Source organism: Ochotona curzoniae, unplaced genomic scaffold, assembly GCF_017591425.1.
Source record: "Ochotona curzoniae isolate NIBS_2020 unplaced genomic scaffold, NIBS_Ocur_1.0 contig_908, whole genome shotgun sequence".
Lineage (NCBI taxonomy): Eukaryota > Metazoa > Chordata > Mammalia > Lagomorpha > Ochotonidae > Ochotona > Ochotona curzoniae.
This window is the reverse complement of record NW_024466607.1, coordinates 7,412,219-7,424,836: the sequence shown is the minus strand read 5'-3', so window position 1 is coordinate 7,424,836 and position 12,618 is coordinate 7,412,219. Positions and strand designations below refer to the sequence as shown.

Here is a 12,618-nt window from a genome sequence, read left to right as displayed (position 1 = left end):
AAGATGGTAGTGTGTTGATCCTGCATTCCAGGGGCCAGCTACAAATGAGGAACCGAGAAAAGTTAAAGGCAGGAGATGACAGATGAACCTGCAGCTGACCTCCAGCCTTTATGCAGAGTCTGTTGTTGATGTGCATGTCCCAGCTCAGAGGAAGGGTCTCCCTGCTCATGTGAGTATCTGGGTTGAGGGAGAGAAGAGGAAGTCACAAGGAGACTCACTGGATTTCTGACATCATGTCATGTTCTGAGGGTTGGTGTTTGTGAGGACTTAACCCACCATCTACTTGTGGGGCAGACTCAGAGATGGAAGTGGCAGCGCCCCTTGAAATGTGGAATTTTGCTGGTTATGGGAAATGTATGAGAAGGTGACTTAAGGGTCTGGGATGACGGAAGAAATGATTAAGCCAATTTTATTGATACTCATTCAACAGAGATTTGAGGTAAATTTTTAACTTGGGAAGCTGAGAATACCTGTAACAATCTGCCTGTTGATTGAAATATAGACACACCTAGAGCCTATACTACATGAATTGAAATGCTGGAACTTCCGTGGTGTACTATAAAAGAAAATTGATTTAGGAAGTTGAAATGCTTGAGTGTATCATGTAACACCTGCTTCTTTACCCAAAGGGGATCTGGATGCTCTCATCAAGATGGTGAAAAATAAATTTATGCTAAAGCTCCCCTGTGTTTGGCACAGGGCACATGTATTGTCCTGTGATCCCCAAGAGCTGTGGAGGAGAGAAGATCCTGAAGAGGGGGACATGTGGTAACCCCGAGTCATCAGAGGAAAGAGGGGTGTGGTGAGAGTAATGGACAGTGCAGCCAGAACATTGAATTGGACAGTCTGACCCAGAGACCTTTGGTGTTCCTAGAACTCAGATGGATGAGCAGCCTGAGACAGCCTGACCTAGTGAAATCACAGATCAGGTGATTAGGAGGCTTACTGACTCGAATCACCAAGTTAGACTCACGCTGTTCCTAGATGTGAGCTGGTTCATAGACTGCTTTTTTTCCCCCAAGATTTTGTTTTTATTGAAAAGGCATATTTATAGAGAGATGGAGAGATAGAAAGATCTTTCATCTGCTGGTTCACTTACCACATGGTTGCGACGACTGAAGCTGAGCAGATCTTCGCCGGTGCAGGATCCCAAGGCATTGGACTATGTATGCACTGCTCTCCCAAGCCATAAGCAGGGAGCTGGATGGCAAGTGGAGCAACCGGGATATAATCCAGCACCCATTAGGGATGCTGGCACTGGAGATGGAGGATCAGCTGGTTGGGTCAACATGCAAAGCATAGGGCTTCTTCAATAAAGGATATGTGAGGTCTCTTGAGGCGAGACTCGATTAGACTGAGTATTGTGTTTAACCTTCATAACTGTCCCTAGAGGCATCAGAGGCTAATTACAGCAATGACAGTGCATTGGGAAGAGCAAATAATCAGGATTTCCTGGGATTAGACCCTGGGTCTAATGACAGAAGACTCAAAATGCTGCTGTGGTTCCCCAGAGTGTGTGCCTGTGGAAGTTGGGTATTTTAATGGAGTTTTAACATCCATCTTAGTAGGCCAAACAGGTTCCTGAATCCATTCTGTAGCTATTCTCCCAGTTCTGGCATAATTGAAACAATGTTATGCAGCAACTGTCATGTGTCTCATATTAGTTTCTTTACCTATGGGGTAAAAGCTGTTAGCTTGGCCTGGTGCAACAGCCTAGTGGTTAAATCCTCACCTTACATCTTCCGGGATCCCACATGGGTGCCGATTCATATCCTGGGTGCTCTACTTCTCATCCAGCTCCCTGCTTGTGGCCTGGGAAAGCAGTTGAGGACGGCCCAAAGCCTTGGGACCCTGTACCTGCATGTAAGACCTGGAAGAAGTTCCTAGCTCTTGACTTTGGGTGGAGCTCAGTGGCCACTTGGAGAGTGAACCAGCTGAGTGAAGATATTTCTCTCAATCTCTCTCTCTCTCTCTCTCTCTCTCTCTCTCTCTATATATATATATATATATATATGCCTTTCCAGTAAATTAAAAAAAATCTTGAAAAAGCTGTTAGCCTGCATGGAAACCAGTGGACTTCGTTATTTTCCAAAAAACAAAGGAATGCTTTGTTTTTGTACAGACTGCTAAGATTTCCACTTTTGCCAAAGAGCTGAAGCCATGTTCCTGACTGGCCTGCCTGGTCTGGAGAGAAGACGTGAATCTCAGAGAAGGACATGTGACTTACCGCACACTTAGTGCTGAGCACACGATGTCTGGCACATTTGTGATCCCTGAGCTGGTGAGTGCTTTTCCCGCTCAATGCCTGTTAGAGGGGACCGCCAGGAGCAATTTGTGTTTGCAGAATGTGACTTCATCACCCTACCTCAAGGCCACGTCAGCTGTGCACTCTACCCCGAATCTGCATCAGCTTCCCTTCAGTCGCCTTTCCACCCTCAGGACTCCAGGCTGGCCCATCCTGCTGCGACTGTGATCCTTCTGTCCATTGTGCAGGAAGGAACAACTCAGGTGAGACAACCTGCTGAAGAGTAAGAAATAAGCTTGCCTGACTTGGACAGGGTGAACAACGTTTTCCAAAATCCATTTGCCCCCTTTCCTTTTTAAAATAGCTCTATGTCTTTTTTGCTGCATCTGCTGTGAGAATGAAGACCATTCTCAGCGACCAGACTGTCGATCTTCCAGAAAATGTGGACGTCAGTCTGAAGGGGCGCACAGCGATTGTGAAGGGGCCCAGACGAGCCCTGCAAAGGGACTTCAATCACATCAGTGTGGAACTCAGCCTCCTGCGAAAGAAGAGACTCCAAATTGACAAATGGTGGGGAAATCACAAGGACCTGGCCGCTGCTCGCATCATCTGTAGTCATGTCCAGACTATGATCTTACACTGGGCTTCCGGTATGAGACGAGGTCGGTGTATGCTCACTTCCTCATCAACGTGGTAACTGGTGGAAACCTGGGTGAGAAGTACATCCAAGGGGTTCAGATGAGGCCAGGTGTCGCTTCTTCAGGCTCTCAAGCCCCAAAAGATGAGTTAGTCCTTGAAGGAAATGATATCAAACTTGTTTCAAATTCAGCTGCTTTGATTCACAGGCAACCACAGTTAAGAATATCAGGAAAGTTTTGGACGGTATCTCTGTCTCTGAACAAGAAAGTTGAGCAGGTTGGTGAGTAAGATCTAAAGTTGTCCAGCTGTTGAAGTAAGGACCCTGGATTGTTTGTCGCATTATTATATTAATGCAATAAAAGATCTGTTGATGCTTCAAAAAATAAAATAAAATAGGTCTATTTTTAAAGAGGTTACAAGGAACAATTTCACACAACTTTCTCCGGGTCATATGCTAAATGTTTTACATTTTGGAAGCTTGTTAAGCTGTTTTCTTTTTCTTTCTCTCACTCCCTCCCTCCCTCCCTTCCTTCTTTCCTTCTTCCCTTCCCCCTTCTCTCTCTCTCCTTCTCATTTCTTTTTATTTGAAGGGCAGATTTACAGAGAAGAGATATAATTTACATAGAAAAGATACAGAGACAAAGACCTTCCATCCACAGGTTCACTCCTCAAGTGGCTGCGATGGTTGGAATTGGGCTGATTAGGATCCAGGAGCTTCCTCTGTGTGTCCCACGCGGTTCAGGGTCCCATAGCTTTGGGCCATCTTCTACTGCTTTCCCAGGCCACAAGCAGGCAGCTGGAAGGGAAGTGGAGCAGCTGGGACACAAACTGGTGCCCACTGGGATCCACATGCGTGCAAGGGAAGGATTTAGTCACTGAGCCGTTGTACAAGATCCGAGCTGTATTTTTTTTTTAATTTTTATTTCAAATTTTGAATTTTATAGTAAATTCTGTAGAGTCTCCTCCCACCAAGCTGGTTTTCAGATGGACTGCCCTGCAGTTTTAGCTAATTTTCAGCTCATAATAGTGATTCAGACAAAAGTGTTTTGGGGTAAAGTTAACATTGAAGTTGATGGACTGAGTCAGGCTGACACCCTATGATATTGTTGGGTCTATTTTATGCAGGTCCCTAATCATTGCTTTCCCAGGCCATAAGCAGAGAGCTGCTGTGACGTGAACTGCTGCCCGTATGGGATCCCAGAGCGTGCAAGGGAGGCGTTAACCTCTGAGCCATCGTGCCAGGCATTACTCTGCACTTCTGGATCCAGTGATCACACGAAAAGCTCCTTATACGAAATCTGTACACACACACAGACATGCATGCATGTAGATATGTTGCAATTAATGTAGGGATGTTGAGGTTTATTTTAAACAGTCTTCATATATACTCACTAATTCCATTTTCCATCTTTTTTCTCAGTGTTTTAAGTTGCTAGTGTTTTTCTTTTCTTTTTTACAAGTGGCCATTTCATGTATTTCATCTTTGTCTTATTTCTGATCCTAGAGGTGGAAACTGTATAAAGCCTTTCTGGGAATTTGTTTGTTTTATGTTTTTTTTTTTTTTTCAAATCTGCGAAAGTAGATTATTACAAGGCCCATTTGTATGGGAACGCTGTGTATATGTGTGCAAGTGTTGGCTCTTCTCTAATAAACAGAGAGATGTTCCTGTTTGTGCATCTGTGTTTGTGAAAGGACAGGTTTCTCACGACGCTGGCTCTTGGAGGCTGGCCACTCAGGGCAAGTTCGGATCCTTTGGAAGACTGGGCTCGCACAGCTACCAACCACAGCAACACGTCCTTAGCTATTTTGATCTCAGAATATTTATGGATGCTGTTTGCTCATAATTGTTGTACCTGTGTGATTGTCATACTTGGAAAAATGTGTGTCATTATTACTTATTTTATTGTATAAAGTAGCCTATGAAACGTCCTGTTCTTTGGACATTTCTCAAATAAATCCCCTTTAAAAATACAACTAAATGCCTTTACAAATTTTTTAAACTTCTTTTTCCTAGATTATATTTTTGACATGTTCATCTTTTTGGATTTTAGACTCTAAGACCAAAAGCCCACAACCACCAGGCCTGCACTGGAGCCAGGGACTCAGTGCAGCTCTCCTGCAGCGGGGGACTCAGCTGCTTGAACCAGCACCTCTTACCTCCCAGAGTTCACTTCAAGCAGGAAGCCAGAGTCTGCAGCTGGAGCTAGAGTCAGGTACTATGAAACAAGAATCGGACATCTTCACCGGCGTCTTAAACACTAAGCCAAGTGTCCATTCCTTTTCCCCTACTTTCTTGTTAAGATTTTAAATTCTACAGGCAAATAGAAACAGAGGACTTAAAAAAAAATTATTTGAAAGGCAGTTTCAGTGAGAGAAAGAGACAGATCTTCCATCTAATGTTCACTCCCCTGCAACAGCTGGAGCTGGGAGAATCCAAAGCCAGGGGCCAGGAGCTTCTTCCGGCTCTCCCATATGGGTGTAGGGACCTAAGGACTCGGGCCATCTGCTGCTGCTTTAGCCAGGTTGTAAGTAGGGCATTGCAGTGTACATGGAGCAGCCAGGGCCAGAGATGCCAGCACCACAGGTGGAGGATTTGCGTGCTATACCACCATGCCGGCCTCATGAGAAAGAGCTTTTATGTATTCCTGAAATGACTGCAACGACTAAGGAGCTGGGAACTCCATCCAGGTCTTCCCGTTAGTGACAGGGATCCAGCTGCATGAGTCATCCCACTGCTGCTCGCCAGAGGCTTCATCCGCAGCGGGCTGGAGGTAGGAGCGGGACTTGAACCCAGAGCTCAGGTGTCGGCTGTGAGCATCCTCACCAGTGTCAGGGCCAAATGTCTGCCCTGCCCAGTTGTTTTTTTAAGGTTTTTTAAGATGCCTGTATTTGTGGGCTTGGCACAACAGCCTAGTGGCTAAATCCTCTCATTGAATGTGCCGGGATCTCATATGGGTGTCAGTTCGTGTCCCACATGACCACTTCCCATCCAGCTCTGCTTGTGGCCTGGGAAAGCAGTTGAGGACGGCCCAAAGCCTTGGGACCCTGCACCGCGTGGGAGACCTGGAAGAGGCTCCTGGCTCCTGGTTTTGGATTGGCTCAGCTGCAGCTATTGTGGCTTCTTGGGGAGTGAATCAGCGGATAGAAGATCTTTCTATTTCTCTCTGTATATCTGCCTTTCCAATTAAAATAAATACATCTCTTTTTTTAAATATAAAAGATGTATTTATTTTAAAAAGCAGTCCTGAGAGAAGACAGGGATAGCAGTAGGTAGGTGGATGCGGAGACACACGTTCAGTTTGCTGGTTCACTCTCCAGTTGGCTGCCGCAGGCAGGTGTGGGAGCCAGGGACCTCTGGACCCGAGCCATCATCACCCTTGCCTGAATGAGTAGGGACCCCAACCCTCCAACCTCTGATACAGATGCAAGAATCCCAAGCAGTGTACCACAACATCCAATTCTAGATTAAAAAAAAAAAATTACTAGAAAGGATTATAGATACATGAATGGGAACTGATAACAGTGTTAGGTGTTGAGCTATTTCAGCGGCCATACCAGTGGGAAGGGAAGGCACAGGGATGCCGGAAATGGCCCTGGGTTGTGGGTTTGGGCACTGTGACTTAGAGTGTTGAAGCAGGGAGATGTGCTGCCGCTCTGGAGAGTTCTGACCTGTCCAGGCGGAGTCCAGCCTTTGGGGGAGGGTGGGAGGGGCCTTACACAACAATGCCCAGGTTGCTAGGAGCCTCCTCAAGGCTTCCATCACTCCTCTTGCCCTCCAGAACTCTCCACAGACTCCTCCACCCCAGCCAGAAGCTTCCAGAAGGTGAGCTTTGAACTGCTCAGACCTGTGTAGCCCCATAGTTCCTGGCCAGCACTCCATCCGCTGTGGTGTAGGGAATCCCTGTAGGCTGTGCTGACCACCCCCCCCCCCCAAGGCCTTGCGGATCCCCATCGCCTTACACACCCGGGTGGGGTGTGGTGGTGGTGAAACGGCCTCTAGCCAGAGAGCAAACCAGAGTCTCCCGCAGGATGCTGACTCCTGCTGTCTGGCGTCTCATGTGGCCGACCTTGGCCTTCCTCAGGGGCAGCGTCACTGCGTCCATTCTCAGGAGGGTGAAGCAGGGGAGCAAGCTGGAGGCAGAGTTGCCCAGACTTGCAGCACCTGTTCTGTGCTGACCCACGTGGGTCAGTGCCCACATGGTATGTATGTGTCCTGTTGCCACCTAAGAGCCACAGATGTCACTGCTAGGAGCAGTGCCCCTCAGAGTTGGGAAGTTAGTACTCAGTGTTTTTACAGGGGCCTTTGGAGAACCTCACTCGCTCTGTTGAGTTTGCTCCTCCCATCCCTTTATTTAGGAGGGAGTGTGTTGCAGGGGAAGGGAGCCTTCACCTGCTGGTTTACCCACTGACTGGGTTGGGCCAGCTCTCAATCTCCCACATGAGCGGCAGGGGCCCTCTGGTCTGCTTCCCGACGCATTAGGGAACAGTCAGCTGGGGCAGGAAGGAGCAGCACTCGTGGGATGCTGGCTTACCTTCACCCGTTGTGCACAACTCGGGTCCCAAAAGACGCTGGCTTTCTTGCCACTCAAGCTGACAGCCACCCGAGGATTTCTTTCTCTTGGCTCTTCCTCAGCCACTTCCAACATCAAGGCAGTGCTGGCGGGACAGTTCTTCTCACACATTGAACCTCACTTCTCCCCCGCAGCATCTTCCCTGGTCCCTGTCTGAGAAAAACTCAAGTGACCGGACAGCGAGACCCGGACCCCCAGGATGACACCCCTCGTTTAAGGGCCGTAGATCGCACAACGTCTCTGTGGCCAGACACGTCTGTGTGTTTCCAGGTTCCAAAGATTAGTGCTGGGGGCGGGGGAGAAGGGGGTTGGTGATACTGTGTGGACTGACCTTCAAGACCCTGCCCCATGGGAGGGAGCCTGCAGGATAGGCCTGTTGACTTGCTTTTCTCCTTCTCAGAGATGTCCGGAAGTCAGTTGGCACCGGGGAAGAAGCCTCTAGATACGATTTTCTGGGAAAACGAGATAACTGGAGAAATCACCTACTGCCCATGGGAGGCCCCCATGGAAGGCGTGCCTGAGGAGTCCCGCCCTCAGCATGAGGACATGCAGGGGACTCCTCCCCTTCCCCAGCGCCCACCCGCCACTCCTGCGCAGAGGCCTACCCCTGTGCCTTCTCCCAAGGCCTCACTGAAAGACAAGAGCTCAAGATACCCCTCACCCTGGGCACCCACCCAGGGCCAGGCCACCCCTGGGGCCAGGAGCACCTCGCGGTACCCAGAGTTCGCTATCACCATGCCACCACCAGAGGGCGCTCCGCCAACACTCAGCCCTCTGTGCCTGGGCCATCAGGCCACCTCTTCTCCCCATCCTTCTGCCCCCTGGGCCTTCACCTGCGAGGTGAAAAATGCTAACAGAAATGACCCATTTTCTTTTTGAGGTCTGGGAGGTACTCGGGTGGCTGTGTCCTTAGGTGCCCTTCTGAGCCATCAGGGCTGGAGCAGCCACACTGACCCCCAGCCACATTTATGCTTTGCGGAAGACCTTGCCAAATGCTTGCAACACCGATATAAATCTTGCCTAGATTAAAACAACCATCTTTCTAGAACTTCCTTTGCCGCCCAGGAGAAGCTGTCTTTGGTTTTCAGCATTAGCTCTGTGGAATTCAGTAAGCCCTAGTTCTGACGCTGATGTCCCAGCCAAGGCAAAGGAGACTGCAGTGAGTGGGGAGAAGAAGGCAGAGGGGAACCCACAGGCCCAGCATCCCTGAGGCTCAGGGCAGTGAGGGGGTGCAGCCAAAGCTGGAGGGGGTCAGACATGGCCTTTTGGGCAAAGTGACCCTCGTCCCCAGCTCTGTGCTCTCCCTGAGCTGCTGGTGGAACAGGCTCGGATGAGAAAAATGGGCAACTTGTGCTCTGCCCCTGGCTGCTTCTCTCAGCCCCCCAGAAATGGAGTGGCAGGCAGTGGGAAGCGACACTCATGACAGCTTTGCTGTTCCCCTCCACCCTAGCCCCTTTGGCAGGCTGACCCAGGACTGTGGGAAGCCCTGGGGAACAGGAGTGGGTGGCGGGAGGAGGGCAGCTGTGACTTGGCCTGGACACCCGGAGCGGTTGCTTTGGGGAGGAGCTAGTGGAGAAGCCACTGGCATCCCTGCACAGACTCCGTGACTCCCACTCGGATTGTCTGCTGGGCGGTGGGGTGCTCAGTGTGTCAGGAACACTACAGGGAGCTTAGCTGTACCCATGCCGTCCCTGCTGTCACCTTAGCCCTGGGGTGCCTCGCCCCTGCCCTGGCATTGGGCCACTTGGAACTGGACTTGCTATGCATATTGAGGAAGCTGACTTTGGGGCGGGAAAGAGGAGGGTTCTGCAGTGGGGAGGCCCTGGTGCCTCCTGCTCATGCATGCCTACTCAAGCGGGGATCCCCACCCTTGCCTTCCCCCTTGGCTGGAGTCATCCCACACAGGCAGCCACCTGCTCTCTTCTGGTTCTTGTCCAAGGCCCTGTGTCTGGGTGTGGCAGCTCAGAGGTCCAAGGTAAGCTTGGCTTCCCCTCCTTCCTGACTGGAGCTTCCGGAGTAGCACAGGAAGTGAGCCCGTGGAGGATTGCGGCTCTCTGGATAATTCTGCCTGCCTCCTGCCAGCCCACAGGTGATGGGGCAGCCGGTGGGCTCTGCAGCAAGCTGGCCAGGGTTGAGGACCCTGTGAACCTGGGGAAGTGCAGGCCAGCATGTGCTGTGACCCAGGCAGGACCCTTCTCCTTAGGCCTCAGTTTTCCTCTGTGCACAGCGTGCAAGGGAGGAGGCCTGTCCACCGGACTGGCCTAACCTCCTGGGCTGTGGCCATGTTCTGGGAATGGGCTGGGTGAAATGCTGGGATGGGGCCAGCAGATCTCGGGGCCTGGCTGCTTCTGAGTGTGGTTAAGGGGAGGGGCTTCCTGATTCAGGGAACGATGGGTGGACAGGTGCGCTGTTCCTGGGACCTTGGCAGGGTGTCTGCCTGGTGCCATTGCTGGTGAGCAGCCCTGAGCTGCTCCGGGACACCCAGGGTCTTCAGATGAGGGTGAACAGGTGAGGCTGGAAGGCAGAGAGGCCTGGGAGGGGTCTCAGGACCTCTGGGCAGGGAATGGTGCTGAGTCTGTAGGCCCTTCTCCCCAGCACACACCCTGACTGACATGGGCTGTTAGCCTGCCAATGTCCCAACAAGGGTGTCAGAGACTCTCAGAGAGATAGAAGCTCAGCCTTCAACGGGGATCGGGGTTCAGGGTGGCATGGGGACCAGTGTTTAGTGACATCAGTGGAAGTCCCAGGGCAGCAAGGGCCTCAGACAAACATGTGAACAAGCCAAGTCCTTTTGAGTCAGCACGCCTCAGCGCTCTACCTTGGCACCCAGCACATTCATTTCTGCTGCCAATGGTATAATAAAAGCCGGGCAGAAATTTCCTTTCAAGGTTGCGCCGATTGCCTATTGTAAGACAGCGGTCACTTTGAGCTCTCAGGGTCTTCTGTCTGGAAAGCCAGCCAACCGCTCCACCAACTTCACTGTGTGTGTGTGTGTGGCCTGTCTGGGGCAGGCCTGGGGGAGGGCTGGGCTGTCTGCGGGTCATGCCCTGAGGTGCCTGGAGGAAGCCCACTGGGTTGCCAGGAGCTGTCCTGCAGTCCCAGGAGCAGCTTTGGCTCCATTCAGGAAGGACTTCTACTTGTTCCAGGGCTGCCTGATCTTAGTAGGCCAAGGAGGAGGGGGGAGGAAGGGAAGCTGGGGTGGGGTGGGTCAGAAGGTGGGGAGCCCAGGATGCATTGGCTAGCCCCTTCTGCCATGTGCCTCCTTCGCCCTCTACCGACAAAGCTCACCATTGCACACTCAGGTGCACAAACCTGAAGGGTTCTGGCAGGGCAGGAACTGGAGGGTGGATCAGCTGGCATACAAGGCCTGCAACACTACCGTGTTCTGAAACCCAGAGGCCAGGCTCCAAAGAGCACTGTGTCCAGGAGAGTTCACAGCTGGCTACTCAGGAGAGCAAGAGGCAGCCACCCAACAAATAGGCCAAGTGGAGGATGGAACCTTTGAGATTGGGATGTAGGCAGATGTGCAGAAATACCAAGTCAAGAATGGGTGCCCTGCCAGGGTCCCAGGGGAACTTGCATGATGCCCACAGCTGGCAAGACAGAATGAAAACCAAGCTGGGGGCAGGGAGAGGGGCAGCATGGAAGGTCAGTAGGTTAAGCTGCCTTCTGCAATATCGAATCCAGTTCAAGTCCTGGCTGCCCTGCTTCCAGTCCGGTGCTGCTAAGGTGCCGGGCAAAGCAGAAGATGGCCCAAGAACCTGGGCCCCTGTCACCCATGTGAGACATGGTTGCTAGCTTCACAGCCTGGTCCAACCCTGGATGTTGCAGTCATGTGGGGAGTAAACCAGCAAGGGGAACCAGGCTTTGGAACCCTGCTCTGTGGCTGGGAGGGGCCAGGACTGCAACTTGCCCCACAGGAGTGTGGAGCACCAGGTCTGTTGTCTCCATGGGACTGCTGTGGTCAAGTGGACATGCTCAGGGAGGCCTGGACAGAACCTTCCCTCCAGGGTAACAGGGGCCTAGGCAGAGGCCTCTGTGAAAGGGGCCTACTCAGCATGGGAGAGGAGAACCACTTGCTTCAGGGACTCGTGCCTGAGCTGTGCACCCACTCCTGAATCGGCCCTCTTACCCTGCCAACTCCTCGAAACCCAGTACCCTCTCAGGAGGTAGAGGCCTCTGGAGGAGCAAGGAGAAAGTAGGGCCCCGGCAGATGCGTCCTGGGCACGGATGAGGCTCTGGCCACACACCTTCCTGGCTGGGCAGCTGGTGCCTAGCAGCCCAGGGCCTGGCTCTCTGTGGGGAGAGCCCTAGCCAGGTTCTGGTGCTCCCTGGGGCTTTGTAGAAACAAGGAGAGGTGGCAGGGGAGAAACTTCCTTTCCGTGTTCACCCTGGGGGGGAGGCTGGACAGGCACCTGCAGGTCACCCCGACATGTAGCTTCCTGCGGCTCTGGAGTAGTCAGGCGCCAGGACAGGACAGTTAGCTGGAGGATACAGGAATTATTTATTATGTAACAATTAGTTGTGAGACAAAAACCCAATTCAAAACATTTCAGAGACATCTACTTTAGTTGATTTTAACAATGGCACAAATCAAATTTCATTTTCTGATACTTATGTAACCTTTTAATTTTTCACATTATTGAGTTGTGGAAAAGTCTTTACAGGCAACGTTTGTTACACTAGAAAACAAATTTTAAGAATTTAAGTACAGACAGAATATTCCCTTGTCCAAAATGCTTGGGCCCAGAAGGGTTTTGGATGATTGGAACTACGTTGGGGGATGGGGCCAGTATCTAAACATGGAATTCATTTGTTTCAGATACACCTTTTATACTCCTTCACACACACAGACTGAAGGGAATTGTACACAAAGTTCATGTTGAGGGGTTTTCCACTGTGGCATCGTGTCGATGCCCCAGGAGCCTTGGATCCCGGGACGTTTCAGACTGGGGACGCCGAGGCACAAACTGGGATCAGTCAACACGTCTGAGCACACATGTGGGCTCGAATGACTTCACCAGCCAGGAGTTCAGATGAAAACACACCTCAGGGCTGACTTCATCAACTTGACTTTCTAATGCACTGAGGAAGAAAAGCACCCTGACTGCTTGAGCAGCCAGAGCCTGCACAGGGCTTCGTCTTGTCCCCTTGAGAAACGAC

The 12,618-nt window shown here is 51.2% G+C and overlaps 1 protein-coding gene and 1 pseudogene across 1 annotated transcript; both read left to right on the top strand.

Moving 5' to 3' along the window:
- The first annotated feature begins 2,010 nt into the window (after window positions 1–2,010).
- On the top strand, window positions 2,011–3,296 carry LOC121166141 (annotated as a pseudogene).
- CUNH3orf86 (chromosome unknown C3orf86 homolog) lies at window positions 2,785–8,486 on the top strand. The gene is made up of 3 exons (XM_040995274.1): window positions 2,785–2,907; window positions 4,936–5,097; window positions 7,590–8,486. Exon 3 carries the CDS (start codon window positions 7,804–7,806, stop codon window positions 8,332–8,334), a length of 531 nt encoding a protein of 176 aa, XP_040851208.1. The 5' UTR covers window positions 2,785–2,907; window positions 4,936–5,097; window positions 7,590–7,803; the 3' UTR covers window positions 8,335–8,486.
- Window positions 8,487–12,618: the final 4,132 nt, after the last annotated feature.

Bases quoted from the DNA above. Each gene is read 5' to 3' on its own strand.
- CUNH3orf86 (XM_040995274.1), top strand. From the start codon at position 7,804: ATGGGAGGGAGCCTGCAGGATAGGCCTGTTGACTTGCTTTTCTCCTTC.